Consider the following 20,689-nt stretch of genomic DNA (forward strand, 5'->3'; position numbering starts at 1 on the left):
TGGTCTCTTTCCTAAATTAGCCATGGATGGAGATAGGGATTTGGACTTGTGGTTTTACTTAATTCTCCATACTGGCCAATGATTATTAGGGTGATTCTGATTCAACCATTAGGTCATGGCCTGAGAGGATGGAAGTTCAATATGTAGAAGGCTAATGTTAACTAGTTCACGTTGCCCATGAACGGAAGTTAGCCTGGAAATCAAGCATTTTAGCCAGATAGCCTAGGACAACAAAAAATAAAAGTGTGTACTGTATGATAGAATGATAGACGAGAAGGTGTGGTTGAATTTATACTGCCACTGTGTCTTCTTATTGTCTCAGCTTTTAGACCTATATATCACGGTCACAAGGCATATGAATTAACAGGATGTATAGAACAAACAACGCAATTATCACAACACATAGGTTATAATATGGCTTGGCTTCCACCGTGATTTACAATGCAATTATCACAACACATAGGTTATAATATGGCTTGGCTTCCACCGTGATTTACAATGCAATTATCACAACACATAGGTTATAATATGGCTTGGCTTCCACCGTGATTTACAACGCAATTATCACAACACATAGGTTATAATATGGCTGGGCTTCCACAGTGATTTACAACGCAATTATCACAACACATAGGTTATAATATGGCTTGGCTTCCACAGTGATTTTACCCCAAGTGAAGAAAGTAGAGGACTGGGTTAAGGGGGAGTGGTGAGAGTAATAGAGGTATACCAGTACAAAGGGATAGGCCAAAAAGTGATATAAGTTTCAGTAAGATTAGATTTCTATCATTTATAGCAAGTCGCAGAAAATTGAGGTTGTGGAGGCAGCTGCAAAGAGGTATTTGGGTGTGCGAGACTTGACATCAGAAGAGTTACAGGGTGTGTTAAGTGGTGATGTCCCATCCTTTCAGGATGATGGCATGAGGTAGGAATACATACATTTAATGGAGTAGGGTGGTGTTAATTTTATTTTAGACAATTTTGAAATGAGTGAGTGTAGTGTTAGATGGTAGGGTATTTATTTAGTACATTTTTATTGTTCAAGCAAGGTATAAGGGAGTTGTACTCCAGTCGAGTAGGTGGCAGTAATGCAACAAATTGGATGCCAACCGCCGTTAAACCTCATAGAGGAAGAATCAAACGATTTTTCTTTCCAAGTTCGCAGTTATCTTGAAAGCGAGTTCCCACTTCCTTGATGTTTTGAAACCAGCATTATTAGTGGCGTTTTCACATATTCATTATTGGTTTCTAAACAGGTGGTGAGGATTCTATACCACCTACGAAATGATTATCTTCAGGATTAGAAAATGCCTTCTAACCACTGTTCTACTCTGCATCTTTACTATCATTGTGTTTTATTCTGGACAGCAATCCTCCAATTCATTTGTGAATTTTGTAAAAAATGCCCTTGGGCCGCAGGACGATATCTTCTCACCACCGCCGGACGACGACCCATGGTTTCAGAAGCGCTTCATCAGATCTATCAAACTATTTCTGACGAGAGAGAACAAGAAACTCTCCGATGATACCAGAACGTGGTGGCGGGTAGGCCAAATATATTTTTATATGTGTATATATATATATTTTTTTAAATATGTCTTAACTAATGTAACAGGCAGGGAGCTGGCCTCGAGCTTCTAGTCCGAAGTCCAGCGCGCTATCGACTGTGCCCCAAAAGAATACTCGAGCGGCAGAGTCGATATCCGCGCTTATACACCCAGGGTCGTTACACTACTCCCTCCTTTCAAAGAGCGCGTCTTCGCGCTAGCTTGCGACTCAACGTCTTATAGGAACGCGCTCACTGGCCAAGCACACGCACTGTCGTGGATGCAAGGTCCGATCACTTCTGACACCAATGTAATGAAACCCTCGACCTTCTAACCCGAAGTCCAGCGCGCTATCCTTCAGACACATGACATGGCAACAGTTTGCCTACCCGGGGCGCAGGGAAGCTAAATTGGCTGCACTTAACACCAACAGCCCGTGACTAATAATAATAAAAAAATAGGAACACAAGGCTTTATCGTTGGGTTTTTTACAGAAATGTTTGGCGATCGACTAGAAATACCTTGGAGATCGACCGGTTGATGACCACTGGATTAGCCTATTAACGTTGGTCGATGAATGTCCCAAACGCTCACTACAACTACACATTGAAATGGCCAAACATATTATTATTTGCTAAAGTTAAATATCTTGTTAATACTGTTGCGTGTTTCTTTTTCTCGTTGTTTGAGTTTAATTCAGAATTAACTTTTATTGGTTGGGTTTAGGCTGTGTGAATGAGTGAGCCCTTCACTACAAGGACATTGTTTTAATATATTGCTAATCTACCGGATAAAACAAGTTGGATGCAGAATTCCTTTCATTTTAACCATTTGTCATTCCAGGCAATACTATAGCAACAACGTAAATTGTGCCTCTTCCCTGTTAATTGGTTGTGAATCATGATTGGCTGGTTAATTGAACACTTGTGGTCCCTCTGACCTAATTATTGAATGAACTGGTGTGTCATTGTTTAGAGAGACACCCACAAGGATAAGGTAGCTGTGTTTAGACAGGCAGCCCACTTTATTTTATATATACACTGCTCAAAAAAATAAAGGGAACACTAAAATAACACATCCTAGAACTGAATGAAATAATCTTGAATACTTTTTTCTTTACATAGTGGAATGTGCTGACAACAAAATCACACAAAAATAATCAATGGAAATCCAATTTATCAACCCATGGAGGTCTGGATTTGGAGTCACACTCACAATTAAAGTGGAAAACCACACTACAGGCTGATCCAACTTTGATGTAATGTCCTTAAAACAAGTCAAAATGAGGCTCAGTAGTGTGTGTGTGTGGCCTCCACGTGCCTGTATGACCTCCCTACAACGCCTGGGCATGCTCCTGATGAGGTGGCGGATGGTCTCCTGAGGGATCTCCTCCCAGACCTGGACTAAAGCAGCCGCCAACTCCTGGACAGTCTGGTGCAACGTGGCGTTGGTGGATGGAGCGAGACATGATGTGCTCAATTGGATTCATGTCTGGGGAACGGGTGGGCCAGTCCATAGCATCAATGCCTTCCTCTTGCAGGAACTGCTGACACACTCCAGCCACATGAGGTCTAGCATTGTCTTGCATTAGGAGGAACCCAGGGCCAACTGCACCAGCATATGGTCTCACAAGGGGTCTGAGGATCTCATCTCGGTACCTAATGGCAGTCAGGCTACCTCTGGCGAGCACATGGAGGGCTGTGCGGCCCCCCAAAGAAATGCCACCCCACACCATGACTGACCCACCACCAAACCGGTCATGCTGGAGGATGTTGCAGGCAGCAGAACGTTCTCCACTGCGTCTCCAGACTCTGTCACATGTGCTCAGTGTGAACCTGCTTTCATCTGTGAAGAGCACAGGGCGCCAGTGGCGAATTTGCCAATCTTGGTGTTCTCTGGCAAATGCCAAACGCCCTTTACGGTGTTGGGCTGTAAGCACAACCCCCACCTGTGGACGTCGGGCCCTCATACCACCCTCATGGAGTCTGTTTCTGACCGTTTGAGCAGACACATGCACATTTGTGGCCTGCTGGAGGTCATTTTGCAGGGCTCTGGCAGTGCTCCTCCTTGCACAAAGGCAGAGGTAGTGGTCCTGCTGCTGGGTTGTTGCCCTCCTACGGCCTCCTCCACGTCTCCTGATGTACTGGCCTGTCTCCTGGTAGCGCCTCCATGCTCTGGACACTACGCTGACAGACACAGCAAACCTTCTTGCCACAGCTCGCATTGATGTGCCATCCTGGATGAGCTGCACTACCTGAGCCACTTGTGTGGGTTGTAGACTCCGTCTCATGCTACCACTAGAGTGAAGGCACCGCCAGCATTCAAAAGTGACCAAAACATCAGCCAAGAAGCATAGGAACTGAGAAGTGGTCTGTGGTCACCACCTGCAGAACCACTCCTTTATTTGGGATGTCTTGCTAATTGCCTATAATTTCCACCTGTTGTCTATTCCATTTGCACAACAGCATGTGAAATTTATTGTCAATCAGTGTTGCTTCCTAAGTGGACAGTTTGATTTCACAGAAGTGTGATTGACTTGGAGTTACATTGTGTTGTTTAAGTGTTCCCTTTATTTTTTTGAGCTCTATATATATATATCTCTTCTTTTTTTTGTGTGTGTTGCACTAATTAGTCTTTTGACCATCAGATTAGCTCTGAAAAATATTTTATTGGTCACACTACACAGTGGAACAAAGGTCTAAATTTGCCTGTGTGAATGTAGCTGGTGAACCACAGTTTTAGCTGTCAGTTTTGATTCTTTTATCCTGCCCTTTTACAATAAAAAAATAATAATATTCACACTTCTGATTTTAAGCCTCTTTAAGTGATCGCGTAAGGCCAGCTCTTTCACACGCTGCAATACAAGCGTTGTCACTGACAACTGATTAACTGATTGCTATTGTAGTCAACAATAACCTGTTTTTCTGGACAGAGACCATGTACAATCCAAACATAAGTCTCAGAATACTCAAATGATGCATTGCAGCAGATTTAACAGCTCAGTTCCCTCTGCAGTCGTTGAACATGAAATCATTATATACAAATCACACAATATACATAATCAGATTTGACTTGTTTGGGCTGATGTTATGATTGTCATCTGAGTTGTGCTGCTCGTCCATGGTGTATTTATTGGTGTTTCATGTGTTGGCTGGCGCAATCAAATAAAGTACCCTCTTATCACCAGGAAATCCAGAATGACAGTAGCACAGCCAAATTCAGCGAGGTGGTGGAGAAGTTGTTCCAGGTCATCCCTGATGCTGACCTCCACATGGATGCGGGCCATCAGCGCCATGGAAGCTGTGCTGTGGTGGGGAACTCTGGGAACCTCAAGGGTTCCCACTTCGGAGCCCTCATAGACTCCAGTGACGTCGTCATAAGGTAGGCCAACAGAGGGCGCACTTGGCACAACCTGTTTAAGCATTGGTAGTGCCATTGAAGACTTAAGCCATTTTGAATTAGTCAACTGAGTGGGACTTCCTATGGGTTAAGGAAGGATCACAGGATTCCATACAGCAGGGCCGTAAACAGACCTTGGAGGTGCTCAAAATTGGAAAAGAAGGGCACCCACCGGCAACTGCCCGTCTTTCTGCTGCGTGTTGGCTATCAGCCAACCAGACTGACTATTATGTAAATCAATTGTTGATGAAATGTTATGCTGCTGTGGCAGTACTGTTGATATTTAAACTAGATGGCTTGCTACACACACTCAACTGGTGATCGCATTTCAATTTGTTTGGATAATGGGGCGTGCGCGTCCTCTGTACAAGGCAGACTGGGGGCAACCGGGCGCACGCAAGCTCCGTACAGGGCAGACCAGGGGTCAGGGTGGCGAACTTGAAGATGTCACAACTTGGGGGGCAGTGGGTTCAGAACAACAAAGACAAACTATACAAAAAAAGTATAATTATACCACCACCCAAAAGGGCACTTGGCAAGTGGGAAGGCAAAGGGACAGGTGCTCAGGTAGAACCCTGTCTGTGCACGTCCCTGCCATCCAGGTCAGTAGGAGGGATCAGCCAATTTAATTGAGAGTTATGTCCCAATTATCCCCACCAGCTCAGTGTGCACTTGTTCACTTCCCATCACTGGTTTGAAAATAAATTACTATATACAGTGCATTCAGAAAGTATTCAGACCTCTTCCCTTTTTCCACATTTTGTTACGTTACAGCCTTATTCTAAAATGGATTAAATAAAATAATCCTCAATCTACACACACTACTCCATAATGACTAAGTAAAAACAGGTTTTTCAGACCCTTTGCTATGAAACTCAGAAGATGCAGCCAAGCTCAATCTGTTTATATTGATATTATTTATTTTTTTAAATAAAAAAAAAAAACATTATTTCACCTTTATTTAACCAGGTAGGCCAGTTGAGAACAAGTTCTCATTTACAACTGCGACCTGGCCAAGATAAAGCAAAGCAGTGCGACACAAACAACACAGAGTTACACATGGAATAAACAAACATGCAGTCAATAACACAATAGAAAAAAAAGTCTATACAGTGTGCAAATGAGGTAAGGCAATAAATAGGCCATAATGGCGAAATAATTACAATTTAGCAATCAAACACTGGAGGGATAGATGTGCAGATGAGTGTGCAAGTAGAGATACTGGGGTGCAAAGGAGCAAAAAAATAAATGCAGTATGGGGATGAGGTAGTTGGATGGGCTATTTACAGATGGGCTATGTGCAGTGATCTGTGAGTTGCTCTGACAGCTGGTGCTTAAAGTTAGTGAGGGAGCTATGAGTCTCCAGCTTCAGTGATTTATTTATTTTTTTATATATTTTTTATTTTTCTTTGCAATTCGTTCCAGTCATTGGCAGCAGAGAACTGGAAGGAAAGGCATCCAAAGGAGGAATTGGCTTTGGGGGTGACCAGTGAAATATACGTGCTGGAGCGCGTGCTACGGGTGGGTGCTGCTGTGATGACCAGTGAGCTGAGATAAGGCGGGGCTTTACCTAGCAAAGACTTATAGATGAGAGCCAGTGGGTTTGGCGACGAATATGAAGCGAGGGCCAGCCAACGAGAGCATACAGGTCGCAGTGGTGGGTAGTATATGGGGCTTTGGTGACAAAACAGGTGGCGCTGTGATGGACTGCATCCAATTTGCTGAGTAGAGTGTTGGAGGCTATTTTGTAGATGACATTGCCGAAGTCAAGGATCAGTAGGATAGTCAGTTTTACGAGGCTATGTTTGGCAGCATGAGTGAAGGATGCATGGTTGCGAAATAGGAAGCCGATTCTAGATTTAATTTTGGATTGGAGATGCTTAATGTGAGTCTGGAAGGAGAGTTTAGTTTAACCAGACACCTAGGTATTTGTAGTTGTCCACATATTCTAAGTCAGAACCATCCAGAGTAGTGATGCTGGACTGGCAGGCAGGTGCGGGCAGCGATCGGTTGAAGAGCATGCATTTAGTTTTACTTGCATTTAGAGCAGTTGGAGGCCACGGAAGGAGAGTTGTATGGCATTGAAGCTCGTCTGGAGGTTAGTTAACAGTGTCCAAAGATCATCCTTGATGTTTTTTATAACTTGATTGGAGTCCAACTGTGGTATATTCGATTGATTGGACGTGATTTGGGAAGGCACACACCTGTCTATATAATGTCCCACAGTTGACACTACATGTCAGAGCAAAAACTAAGCCATGAGATTGAATGAATTGTCTTTTGAGCTCTGAGACAGGATTGTGTCGAGGCATAGATATGGGTACCAACATTTTTATTTATGCAGCATTGAAGTTTCCCAAGAACCTTGACCTCCATCATTCATTCATTCATTCTTAAATGGAAGAAGTTTGGAACCACCAAGACTGTTCCTAGAGCTGGCTGCCTGGCCAAACTGAGGAATCGGGGGAGAAAGGTCTTGGTCAGGGAGGTGACCAAGAACCTGATGGTCACTGACAGAGCTCCAGAGTTCCTCTGGGGAGAAGGGAGAACCTTCCAGAAGGACAACCATCTCTGCAGAACCCCACCAATCAGGCCTTTATGGTAGTGGCCAGACGGAAGCCACTTCTCAGTGAAAGGCACATGACACCCTGCTTGGGAGTTTGCCAAAAGGCACCTAAAGGACTCCGACCATGAGACACAAGATTCTCTGATTTGATTAAACTCTTTGTCCTGAATGCCAAGCGTCATGCCTGGAGGAAACCTGGTACCATCCCACGGTAACGTGTGGTGGAAGTGTGCTGTGGGGATGTTATTCTGTTGCAGGGACTGGGAGACTAGTCGGGACTGAGGGAAAGACCAACAGAGCAAAGTACAGAGATATCCTTGATGAAAACCTGCCCCAGAGTGCTCAGGACCTCAGACTGGGGTGACGGTTCACCTTCCAACAGGACAACGACCCTAAGCACAAACATGTCTGGAGAAACCTGAAAATAGCTGTGCAGCGATTCTCCCCAACCAACCTGACAGAGCTTGAAAGGATCTGCAGAGAAGAATCGGAGAAACTCCCCAAATACAGGTGTGCCAAGCTTCTAGTTATACCCATAAAACTCGAGGCTGTAATCTCTGCCAAAGGTGCTTCAACAAAATACTGAGTAAATGGTCCAAATACTTATGTAATTGTTATTTTTTTTATATAAATTTGCAACAATTTAAACCTGCTTTTGCTTTGTCATTATGGCGAATTGTGTGTCGATTTGGGGGGGGGGGGGATTTAATCAATTTTAGAATAAGGCCGTAACGTAACAAAGTGGAAATGGTCAATGGGTCTGAATACTTTCTGTAGGCACTGTAAGATATGGTGGAACTCCCACTAGCTTGCCCATGCCTCCACCAATCCAACGCTTTTAGATTTGTGGGAAGTAGGGAAGGAGTTCCCGCTCCAGTAGAAAGGAACAAACCTTCCATAGCTGCATGTGGCAGTAAATAACCGACCTTGGCTTTATGCCTGTACAGACAGCACACTCCAGGTAGCAGCATATACCATTTTCAATTTGTTTACTGACTGCCAATCAACTCATAGAAGCCGAAAATAAGAAATTGACTACTTAAAATAAAGATGGCGCTACCCGTTCTGTCACTGTTGAACGAAGAGCTTTGAAATATTGCAGTTATTGTATGGATTCCTGCTATTTACTGTACTATCCAGAATGAACAAGGCTCCTACCTCTGGCTATGAAGAGGATGTTGGGAAACGGACCACGTATCACATCATGTACCCAGAGAGTTCAGTAGATCTGGACAAAGCCACTAGGTTCCTGTTGATCCCTTTCAAGACTCTGGACCTTCAGTGGCTACCAGGAGCCATGACCACTGGGTCTCACATCACTTTGTGAGTAACAACTTCTCATGGACTCTTCTGATTAGTTAAGTGTTAATCAACACTGGTCCTACAGTCCCTGGACAAAAACACCTGATTCAACTCATTGAGGGCTTGATGATTAGTTGAATCCGGTGTGCTTGTCCAGGGCTACTGGAGTTGGGAAACACTGCTACACCATGCATTTTCCTAAGATAACATAGCTAGCACCTCCTAGATGAAATGAAGTCTTTTATTCAACAGGTCATATTTACCACTTAGACAGAAGATGAAGGCCAACAAAGATTTGGTGAGTCACCTTGTTAATTTATTATGGTTATTATCCATCTACACAGTCAATATCTAATGCATCATCTTTTCTACTGTCTCTTGGATAGTAGTTCTGCTTGTAATTGAGGATGTGTGTTATAGGCAGAGCCTTATTTAGATACATTTTTAAAACAAACAACTAAATATATGGTTGGGTGGTTTCCTAACAAAGGAGGCAGTGATGTCAAATGTATTTTTTTTAATATTTTTGGTAATTTAGTCACTTTTCTAGAGCGATTTAGAGTGCATACATTTTAATACTTTTCGTATTGATCCCCTGTGGGAATTGAACCCACAACCCTGGTGTTGCAAGCGCCATGCTCTACCAACTGAGCTACATTGGTATTAATATTTGCCTAGGGGTGAGTGTGTCATTACGAGTCAGAGCTTGAGACAGCATCAGAATGGGAGTGTACTAACTGCATCATGGGATCCCATCTGACACTATCAATCTAACAAAGTGACTTCTCAAATTTGATGCATCACAATAGACATTCCTCTTTTTCTAATTAAATCAGGTTGATAGACATGTAATGTGCAATATATTCCAAGCAGGTATTGGTTCTGAATCCTGTGTTTATGAAATATGTTCATGAAAACTGGCTTGACTATCAGGGCAAATACCCCTCCACTGGATTCATGGCTTTGATATTATCCCTACACATCTGTGACAAGGTAAGACCTATAGATATCAACAGATACAACAACACCTCATGGCACAACGCAGAAGAGACCCACGCAAACACACAGTAATGTTGTGGTACTGTGAATTTTATATTTGTAATAGAGTAATGTCTTGAATTGTTTTATTTATGATGTAGGCTTTTGCGACGTGATTGTTTGGACCCCAGGAAGAGTAGCTCATGCCCTGACAGGAACTAATGTGGATCCTAATAAATATCAACATGCTCTGCTAGGAATGTGGATAGGAGTGTACTTCCTCAGCAAGACACACTGTATATTATGGAAAGGGGAATACCCAGTCAGTTGTCCAACTGAAATGTGTCTTTTAACCCAACCCCTCTGAAGTAGAGGTGCGGGGGGGCTGCCTTAATCGACATCCACGTCTTCGACACCCGGGGAACAGTGGGTTAACTGCCTTGTTCAGGGGCAGAACGACAGATTTTTACCTTGTCAGCTCAGGGATTCGATCAAGCAACTGTAACAGTCGTCGTGGTGGACGGACCAAGGCGCAGCGGGTTGAGTGCTCATATTCACTTTATTAGAACGCTTAAGAACAAAACAAGAAAAACAAAACGAACGACAAACAGCCGTGCAGGCAACACACAGCTATGCAACGAACACCCTCCCACAAAACCCCATGAAAAACAAACTCCTAATTATAGGACCCTCAATCAGAGGCAACGATAACCAGCTGCCTCCAATTGAAGGTCCAACCCCAATTACCTAAACATAGAACTACAATAGACTAGACAGAACCTAACAGACTAACAAAACCCCGAACCACATAAACCAAACACCCCTCTACCTAAACCACATAAAACAAATACCCACTGCCACGTCCTGACCAAACTACAATAACATAACCCCTATACTGGTCAGGATGTGACAGTACCCCCCCCCCCCAAAGGTGCAGACCCCGGATGCACCTCCACAAAAAAAACAAAAATAACCCCCCAAAACAATAAATCCCAAAATTACATGGGAGGGAAGAGAGGGTGGCCACCATCACTGACGGTGCTCCTGCAACACCCCCCTTTCCCCAATACTCCCCCCTCAGGAGGTGGCTCAGGAGCTGGACGCAGACCCCGCTCCACCGCTGACTTACTCCACTCACATGATGTCTCTACAGCAATGTCCCTCTCTGTCGACCCCAGACTGTAAGGCGACTCTAGGAGCTCTGGACTGTAGGGCAGACTCACTCGGTTCCGGACTGTAGGGCAGACTCACTCGGTTCCGGACTGTACACTGTCGTCGGAAGCTCGGGACTGGGCTGATGCACTGGAAGCCTGGTGCGTGGGGCTGGTACTGGAGGTATCAGACTGGAGACACGCACTTCAAGGCTAGTGCGAGGAGCGGGAACAGGACATACTGGACTGGGCTGATGCACTGGAAATACCGGGCCATGGAGGCGTACTGGCAGTCTCGATCACACTACTGGCTCCACCCTTCCTGGCTGGATGCCCGCTTTCCCCTGGCAAATACCGGGGTGCTGGCACCGCGCACACCGGCCTATGAATGCTTGGCCTCGACGCCGTGCGCATCACTCCAACGCACGGGACCTGACCAGTAATAGGCTGCCCCCAATAAGCACGGGGAGTTGGCTTGCGGCTCAATCCTGGCCCCGCCAAACTACCCGTGTGCCCCCCCCCAAAATAAATTCTTGGGGCTGCCTCTCCACCTCTACCTGCTTCCCAGGCAGGTTGTCACAATGGTCCAGTAGTTGTTCCCACGTCCAGTCTATCCTTGCCTCTAATACCTCCAGCGACCAGGATGCCATCACCTCCCGAGCGCGTTGCTTTTTCCACTCCAGATGCTGCGCCCTTATTTCCCTGGCCCAGGATCCTTCCTCCTCCTGGGCCCGCTGCTTGGTTCGGGTTTGGTGGGAGGTTCTGTAACGGTCGTCGTGGTGGATGGACCAAGGCGCAGCGGGTTGAGTGCTCATATTCACTTTATTAGAACGCTTAAGAACAAAACAAGAAAAACTAAACGAACGACAAACAGCCGTGCAGGCAACACACAGCTATGCAACGAACACCCTCCCACAAAACCCCATGAAAAACAAACTCCTAATTATAGGACCCTCAATCAGAGGCAACGATAACCAGCTGCCTCCAATTGAAGGTCCAACCCCAATTACCTAAACATAGAACTACAACAAACTAGATATAACCTAACATAGACTAACAAAACCCCGAACCACATAAACCAAACACCCCTCTACCTAAACACATAGCCCAAACCACATAAAACAAATACCCCCTGCCACGTCCTGACCAAACTACAATAACAAATAACCCCTATACTGGTCAGGACGTGACAGCAACCTTCCGGTTACTGGCCCAATGCTCTAACCACTAGGCTACCTGCCGCCCCACTACACACATTCCACACTGTATTGTGATGCACACTGTGTACTACACATGATTGCAGTGCAGGACACCAACCCTGACACCTAATGGATTTGCATAGTTCTGACAATCTGTGGTATCGTCACATATTACTGGCCCAAATCATGTAGGCTGCATACACAATATCCCATTGCCATAAATAAAACCTTTTGGTAAACTTTATGAAACAAACTCTCTAAACATGTATTTCCATTGCAGGTGAATGTGTATGGATTTGGGAAAGACAAAGATGGGAACTGGCACCACTACTGGGAAACCCTAGTCGATAAAAATCTCCAAAGTGGACTACACGATGGAAACTACGAGTACAACGTCATCATGAGGCTCTCAGAAATACACAAACTACAGCTATTTAAGGGATTTCGCTTATAATTCATAAAGATAATTTCCCTTACAGCTGTATATACACTATAAAGAGCTTTTTATTAAAGCGGATTAATCAAATAGGCGTTAGCCTATTGTCTACATTGCACAGCATTTACGTACTCAAATACCTTATCCTTTTATCTGCACTACCATTTTTGGTTTTGTGTGAACTTGAACAATGTGGGGCCATATTTATGAACTTTGGCTTAGACCATGGTTTAACTATTGGTCTAAAATGGCTAGCTGTTAGCTTTTCTCATAGGCCAACCTGGCCAAATTAGCCACGATGCTGAGGACGGCCAGCAGATAATTATATCCAATAACAAATTCCATCTTGGCCAGTTTAAAATTGCCATGACCCAATGCCTTTTTTTCACTAATGCATCCTTAACAGAAGTCCACCGGCACGTTCTGATACTCAAATTAACTGCATCGCATGCAAAAATCTGTCTGGACAATATTCACCACCTGTGTAAGTATGAATCTCCCGTGTTATCATTTTTCTGTTTCAACATGTGAATTTACATTCATTGTGGTATTGTTAAGGAAACTACCGCCATCACCTTAAAAATGAAGCCTAAGAATGAATTTCATAAAGCGCTAGGCCTACGACTTCAGCCTTCACCAGCACTGCTACTAGGGCCTAATAATATCTAAGCATATGAGGCTGCATGGATGTGTGCACTAGACTACTTTAGTTTTATTTATTTAACCAGGTAGGCAAGTTGAAAACAAGTTCTCATTTACAACTGCGACCTGGCCAAGATAAAGCAAAGCAGTTTGACAACATGAAACAACATGGAGTAAAACAAACATGCAGTCAATAATACAGTAGAAAAATAAGTCTATATACAATGTGAGCAAATGAGGTGAGATAAGGGAGGTAAAGGCAAAAAAGGCCATGGTGGCAAAGTAAATACAATATAGCAAGTAAAACACTGGAATGGTAGATTTGTAGTAGAAGAAAGTGCAAAGTAGAAATAAATAATGGGGTGCAAAGGAGCAAAATAAATAAATACAGTAGGGGAAGAGGTAGTTGTTTGGGCTAAATTATAGATGGGCTATGTACAGGTGCAGTGATCTGTGAGCTGCTCTGACTACATGTAAGTTAGGGCTACAATGTTTTTATAATCATTATCTAGCCTACCTTTGTTTAACAGTGTAAAGTGGCTGGTCTGGCTAGGTTCACCAAGTGTCCAGTAAAGGGCGAAGCTACTCCAGAAATCCGCTGAGGTGAAGCCTAGCCTCATGGCTTCACTATTTATGAAGCCCATTCAATAAGCGACTGACTGACTGCTCTCCTATTCTGTAACACATGCTATTGACTGACTGGCTTAGCCTATATAGACATTCAGATCGACAATAGAGCCATCTTCATTGTCATGGACGTGTTATTTTCTGGGCTAACATATATCAACACGATAGCCTATTGCCGGTTTAAATAGCTATTTAAAGCAAAATGGTGTTGATATAGGCAAGCCTAGCCTACTATAGTTTAAATGTTACACGTATTCACCCCAGATAGTGTCCTCCTAACTATAACCTATTGCAAATGGGACTTTAGTTTAGCCTACACTTCAAATATTTATTAGGCCTACACTAATTCTGGTTGTATTGTGAATCGAAGAGCAGGAAACGCATAGTAAATGAACATTAAAGGAGCTTGGAGTCACTCCGACTGAAAGGTTATAGGAGAGGCCCAAAAATATTACAAATATTAGTCACTACAATGAATATAGGTGAAATTACATAATGTGTACACTTAATTGTATAAGGTTTTTATATGCATTTTGATCATCGGCTGCTTCGTCACATTTGCGTTATTTTCCTCGGACCAGCAGTGGAGGGTTTTCTCCTTATAAATAATATTGCCCCGAATGGGCTTCATACTCACAGCCCATATTTTATTTTACCTTTATTTAACTAGGCAAGTCAGTTAAGAACAAATTCTTATTTTTAATGACGGCCTAGGAACAGTGGGTTAACTGCCTTGTTCAGGGGCAGAATGACAGATTTCTACCTTGTCAGCTCAGGGATTGGATCTTGCAACCTATCGGTTACTAGTCCAACGCTCTAACCACTAGGCTACCTGCCGCTGACACCATGGATCACTTTAGTGGATCACTCCACCACTCCGGGCTAGCAGTAGTGGGTAAATTACTGTGAGGGTTATCGCCTTTTAATTTTGTATTCAGACATCGTAACATGTTATATAATCCTCCTACTTTTTTCAGTGAAAGTATATGGATGTGTGTTTAAATGGATGAGCAAAAAAATGTATTAATTTTGTAGGACGTCAGCCTAGTCAAGGAAGTAACCTAGTCAAAGAAGCATCAGGCAAAATATATATATATATATATATATATATATACTACTCAAAAAAATGAAGGGAACACTTAAACAACACAATGTAACTCCAAGTCAATCACACTTCTGTGAAATCAAACTGTCCACTTAGGAAGCAACACTGATTGACAATACATTTCACATGCTGTTGTGCAAATGGAATAGACAACAGGTAGAAATTATAGGCAATTAGCAAGACACCCCCAATAAAGGAGTGGTTCTGCAGGTGGCAACCACAGACCACTTCTCAGTTCCTATGCTTCCTGACTGATGTTTTAGTCACTTTTGAATGCTGGCGGTGCTTTCACTCTAGTGGTAGCATGAGACGGAGTCTACAACCCACACAAGTGGCTCAGGTAGTGCAGCTCATCCAGGATGGCACATCAATGCGAGCTGTGGCAAGAAGGTTTGCTGTGTCTGTCAGCGTAGTGTCCAGAGCATGGAGGCGCTACCAGGAGACAGGCCAGTACATCAGGAGACGTGGAGGAGGCCGTAGGATGGCAACAACCCAGCAGCAGGACCGCTACCTCTGCCTTTGTGCAAGGAGGAGCAGGAGAAGCACTGCCAGAGCCCTGCAAAATGACCTCCAGCAGGCCACAAATGTGCATGTGTCTGCTCAAACGGTCAGAAACAGACTCCATGAGGGTGGTAAGAGGGCCCGACGTCCACAGGTGGGGGTTGTGCTTACAGCCAAACACCGTGCAGGGCATTTGGCATTTGCCAGAGAACTCCAAGATTGGCAAATTCGCCACTGGCGCCCTGTGCTCTTCACAGATGAAAGCAGGTTCACACTGAGCACATGTGACAGACGGGACAGTGTCTGGAGACGCCGTGGAGAACGCCTGCAACATCCTGCAACATGACCGGTTTGGTGGTGGGTCAGTGATGGTGTGGGGTGGCATTTCTTTGGGGGGCTGCACAGCCCTCCATGTGCTCGCCAGAGGTAGCCTGACTGCCATTAGGTACCGAGATCAGATCCTCACCCCTTGTGAGACCATATGCTGGTGCGGTTGGCCCTGGGTTCCTCTTAATGCAAGACAATGCTAGACCTCATGTGGCTGGAGTGTGTCAGCAGTTCCTGCAAGAGGAAGGCATTGATGCTATGGACTGGTCCCCAGACCTGAATCCGTTCCCCAGACCTGAATCCAATTGAGCACATCTGGGACATCATGTCTCGCTCCATCCACCAACGCCACGTTGCACCACAGACTGTCCAGGAGTTGGCGGATGCTTTAGTCCAGGTCTGGGAGGAGATCCCTCAGGAGACCATCCGCCACTTCATCAGGAGCATGCCCAGGCGTTGTAGGGAGGTCATACAGGCACGACTGTCATGACATTGCCCTCTCTCTGGGAACAGGGAGCACAGTTGACTCCAGGCCCTGTGAAGGCGGTCGTAAAATTCTAAAGGAGAATGTCCTGCCGCATGGCCCAGTTGAGACAGAGAGGGGTTTCTTAGAGAGACAAAGGACATTCTTCCAACTCACAGAATTGGGGAACCGAACGACATTTATGTTCTGGAGAAGGTATAAAAGATCGGGGAAGAATCCAGCTACGAACTGGTCCGCTTGGTACAATTTTGTGATACCCATTGGAGACAATAGTACCATATTACCATACTAAGGTTTATATAATAGCCTCAGCTATGGGACTTGCATCTAAATGGTTGTATACAATGATTTAATAAGATTAAAGCTATTTGGAATATGTTGAGGCTATGTACTGATGTTAATGTGATAGAATTGTATTTCTGTTCAAAGCTTAACTCAGTCATCGGCACAGACAAGACCTGGCGTCATGAGACAGCCTTTTTCTGTCATTCCGAATAAAACCCCCACCCAGGGTTACTTTCTTCAGACCAGGCCTCCACTCCATTACGAGTTGGCCAATAGGTTTGACCCTGCATCCCTCTACTTAACTTTAACCATACCACGTGGTTAAACTTTTAGACTATCGATAGCGACAGAATAATAACTTTGATAGAATTTCTAGCTGCAGACTATTAATTAATATCATTGAACGCGAAGACCGACGAAACATCCATTCTATAACGACATTAATGAATGTCACTTTAAAAGATCCATTCTAACTCTCCAACAGAACAGAACTCTCCAACAAGGATCCCGACACACACTGAGCGTAAATATATATTGATTGCAATTGTTCCCGAATGAGTGAGCGTTCATGTGCAAAGGATTAGCATATCAATTGTTAATATTAATGAACTCTGTGTCTTCTCAGCTGCCCTTTATGACCCTTTGTTTTAACAAGACATCAGCCCTGCCTGTTTAGCCCACTAGGGCACATTACTCTACTAATTCTTTGTGACGATAATTACTGTTTGTATACTTTCTGTGACTTACTTTGTTTAGTAAATAAATGATTTTAAGACAGTTGATGTATGGATGACTTAGTAAAGGCTGGGTTCGTGCAGATACAACAATTTACGACGTTTGGAATGAGACTGGACGCGAGGTAAAATACACCATTTAAACCAGAAGATAATCGGCCTATACTATACTATAAGAATATCTAGTTAACAGAAGAAAAGAAAGAGAAAATCAGGACAGAAGAAAAAGGATATCAAAGTGAAACAGTTCTCTAAAGACACAGGAGACAATAATACAAGAAACAACACTTCTGTAGCTTGTCAACTATGTGTCTGTCTATCCCTGTTCTCTCCTCTCTGCACAGGCCATTCAAACGCTTCACACCGCGTGGCCGCTGCCACTCTAACCTGGTGGTCCCAGCGCGCACGACCCACGTGGAGTTCCAGGTCTCCGGCAGCCTCTGGAACTGCCGGTCTGCAGCCAACAAGGCTGAGTTCATCTCAGCCTATGCTACCCTCCAGTCCCTAGACTTCCTGGCGCTGACGGAAACATGGATTACCACAGATAACACTGCTACTCCTACTGCTCTCTCTTCGTCTGCCCACGTGTTCTCGCATACCTCTAGAGCATCGAGCCAGCGGGGTGGTGGCACTGGAATCCTCATCTCTCCCAAGTGGACATTCTCTCTTTCTCCCCTGACCCATCTGTCTATCTCCTCATTTGAATTCCATGCTGTCACAGTTACCAGCCCTTTCAAGCTTAACATCCTTATCATTTATCGCCCCCTCCAGGTTCCCTTGGAGAGTTCCTCAATGAGCTTGACGCCTTCATAAGTTCCTTTCCTGAAGATGGCTCACCTCTCACAGTTCTGGGTGACTTTAACCTCCCCACGTCTACATTTGACTCATTCCTCTCTGCCTCCTTCTTTCCACTCCTCTCCTCTTTTGACCTCACCCTCTCACCTTCCCCCCCCCTACTCACAAGGCAGGCAATACGCTTGACCTCATCTTTACTAGATGCTGTTCTTCCACTAATCTCATTGCAACTCCCCTCCAAATCTCCGACCACTACCTTGTATCCTTTTCCCTCTTGCTCTCATCCAACACTTCTCACTCTGCCCCTACTCGGATGGTATTGCGCCGTCCCAACCTTCGCTCTCTCTCTCCCGCTACTCTCTCCTCTTCCATCCTATCATCTCTTCCCTCTGCTCAAACCTTCTCGATCCCTCCGATGTCAACAACTACAGACCAGTATCCCTTCTTTCTTTTCTCTCCAAAACTCTTGAACGTGCCGTCCTTGGCCAGCTCTCCTGCTATCTCTCTCAGAATTACCTTCTTGATCCTAATCAGTCAGGTTTCAAGACTGGGCATTCAACTGAGACTGCTTTTCTCTGTGTCACGGAGGCTCTCCGCACTGCTAAAGCTAACTCTCTCTCCTCTGCTCTCATCCTTCTAGACCTATCTGCTGCCTTTGATACTGTGAACCATCAGATCCTCCTCTCCACCCTCTCCGAGTTGGGCATCTCCGGCGCGGCCCACGCTTGGATTGCGTCCTACCTGACAGGTCGCTCCTACCAGGTGGCGTGGCGAGAATCTGTCTCCGCACCATGCGCTCTCACCACTGGTGTCCCCCAGGGCTCTGTTCTAGGCCCTCTCCTATTCTCGCTATACACCAAGTCACTTGGCTCTGTCATATCCTCACATGGTCTCTCCTATCATTGCTATGCAGACGACACACAATTAATCTTCTCCTTTCCCCCTTCTGATAACCAGGCGGCGAATCGCATCTCTGCATGTCTGTCAGACATATCAGTGTGGATGACGGATCACCAGCTCAAGCTGAACCTCGGCAAGACGGAGCTGCTCTTCCTCCCGGGGAAGGACTGCCCGTTCCATGATCTCGCCATCACGGTTGACAACTCCCTTGTGTCCTCCTCCCAGAGTGCTAAGAACCTTGGCGTGATCCTGGACAACACCCTGTCGTTCTCCACTAACATCAAGGCGGTGACCCGATCCTGTAGGTTCATGCTCTACAACATTCGCAGAGTACGACCCTGCCTCACACAGGAAGCGGCGCAGGTCCTAATCCAGGCACTTGTCATCTCCCGTCTGGATTACTGCAACTCGCTGTTGGCTGGGCTCCCTGCCTGTGCCATTAAACCCCTACAACTCATCCAGAACGCCGCAGCCCGTCTGGTGTTCAACCTTCCCAAGTTCTCTCACGTCACCCCGCTCCTCCGCTCTCTCCACTGGCTTCCAGTTGAAGCTCGCATCCGCTACAAGACCATGGTGATTGCCTACGGAGCTGTGAAGGGAACGGCACCTCCATACCTTCAGGCTCTGATCAGGCCCTACACCCAAACAAGGGCACTGCGTTCATCCACCACTGGCCTGCTGGCCCCCTACCTCTGAGGAAGCACAGTTCCCGCTCAGCCCAGTCAAAACTGTTCGCTGCTCTGGCACCCCAATGGTGGAACAAGCTCCCTCACGACGCCAGGACAGCGGAGTCAATCACCACCTCCCGGAGACACCTGAAACCCCACCTCTTTAAGGAATACCTAGGATAGGATAAAGTAATCCTTCTAACCCCCCCCCCTTAAAAGATTTAGATGCACTATTGTAAAGTGGTTGTTCCACTGGATATCATAAGGTGAATGCACCATTTTGTAAGTCGCTAAGAGCGTCTGCTAAATGACTTAAATGTAAAAATGTAAATGTACTATAATATAATATATAATGTTATAATAATATAGGAAAGTTATTTTAGGAAAATTATAACTTTGTAATCTGAATATTTTCCTTGGTGCCCCGATCTCCTAGTTAATTACAGTTAAACGATTAATCAGTTTAATCGCGTGATAATAATTACAGGGAGTTATTTTGATAAACATGTCTTCAGTTAATGGTGCCCAAAGACACGACACTTCTTTGACTTGTTTGAAGGACATTACATCAAAGTTGGATCAGCCTGTAGTGTGGTTTTCCACTTTAATTTTGAGTGTGACTCCAAATCCAGACCTCCATGGGTTGATAAATTGGATTTCCATTGATTATTTTTGTGTGATTTTGTTGTCAGCACATTCAACTATGTAAAGAAAAAAGTATTTAATAAGATTATTTCATTCATTCCGATCTAGGATGTGTTATTTTAGTGTTCCCTTTATTTTTTTGAGCAGTGTATATTGGCACACTCAAATTCAACCAAGCAGTTGGATGTTTTAACCATATGCCTCTTGTGGCCAAATTGACCTGTTGAACAAATGTGATTGGATGGTGGAGCTACTGTTTTGTCTCTGATTGGTTGATTTTTAGTTATTTTCTTACAGGATATAATGATCTACTCAGCTGGCCTTTCCTCAGGATCCGACTATAATTATCTGCTGGTAATTATAGTCGGATGTTTCATGAATGTTTTGTCAATGTTGTG

General features: G+C 44.7%; 1 protein-coding gene across 3 annotated transcripts; it reads left to right on the forward strand.

Annotated features, from left to right (window-relative positions):
• The first annotated feature begins 1,140 nt into the window (after positions 1-1,140).
• On the forward strand, positions 1,141-14,986 carry LOC106586577 (CMP-N-acetylneuraminate-beta-galactosamide-alpha-2,3-sialyltransferase 1). Of its 3 annotated transcripts, none has more exons than XM_014174007.2 (6): positions 1,141-1,545; positions 4,735-4,928; positions 8,653-8,835; positions 9,067-9,112; positions 9,685-9,807; positions 12,423-14,986. In XM_014174007.2, the coding sequence occupies exons 1-6, from the start codon at positions 1,285-1,287 to the stop codon at positions 12,594-12,596; spliced, it is 981 nt and encodes a 326-aa protein (XP_014029482.1). In that variant the 5' UTR covers positions 1,141-1,284; the 3' UTR covers positions 12,597-14,986. The 3 variants fall into 3 exon arrangements, with proteins under 3 accessions (XP_014029482.1, XP_014029483.1, XP_014029484.1); XM_014174008.2 differs by having other exon boundaries at positions 9,688-9,807; XM_014174009.2 differs by lacking the exon at positions 9,685-9,807.
• The last annotated feature ends 5,703 nt before the right edge of the window (positions 14,987-20,689 follow it).

Source organism: Salmo salar, chromosome ssa11 (genome assembly GCF_905237065.1).
Source record: "Salmo salar chromosome ssa11, Ssal_v3.1, whole genome shotgun sequence".
Classification (NCBI taxonomy): Eukaryota; Metazoa; Chordata; class Actinopteri; order Salmoniformes; family Salmonidae; genus Salmo; species Salmo salar.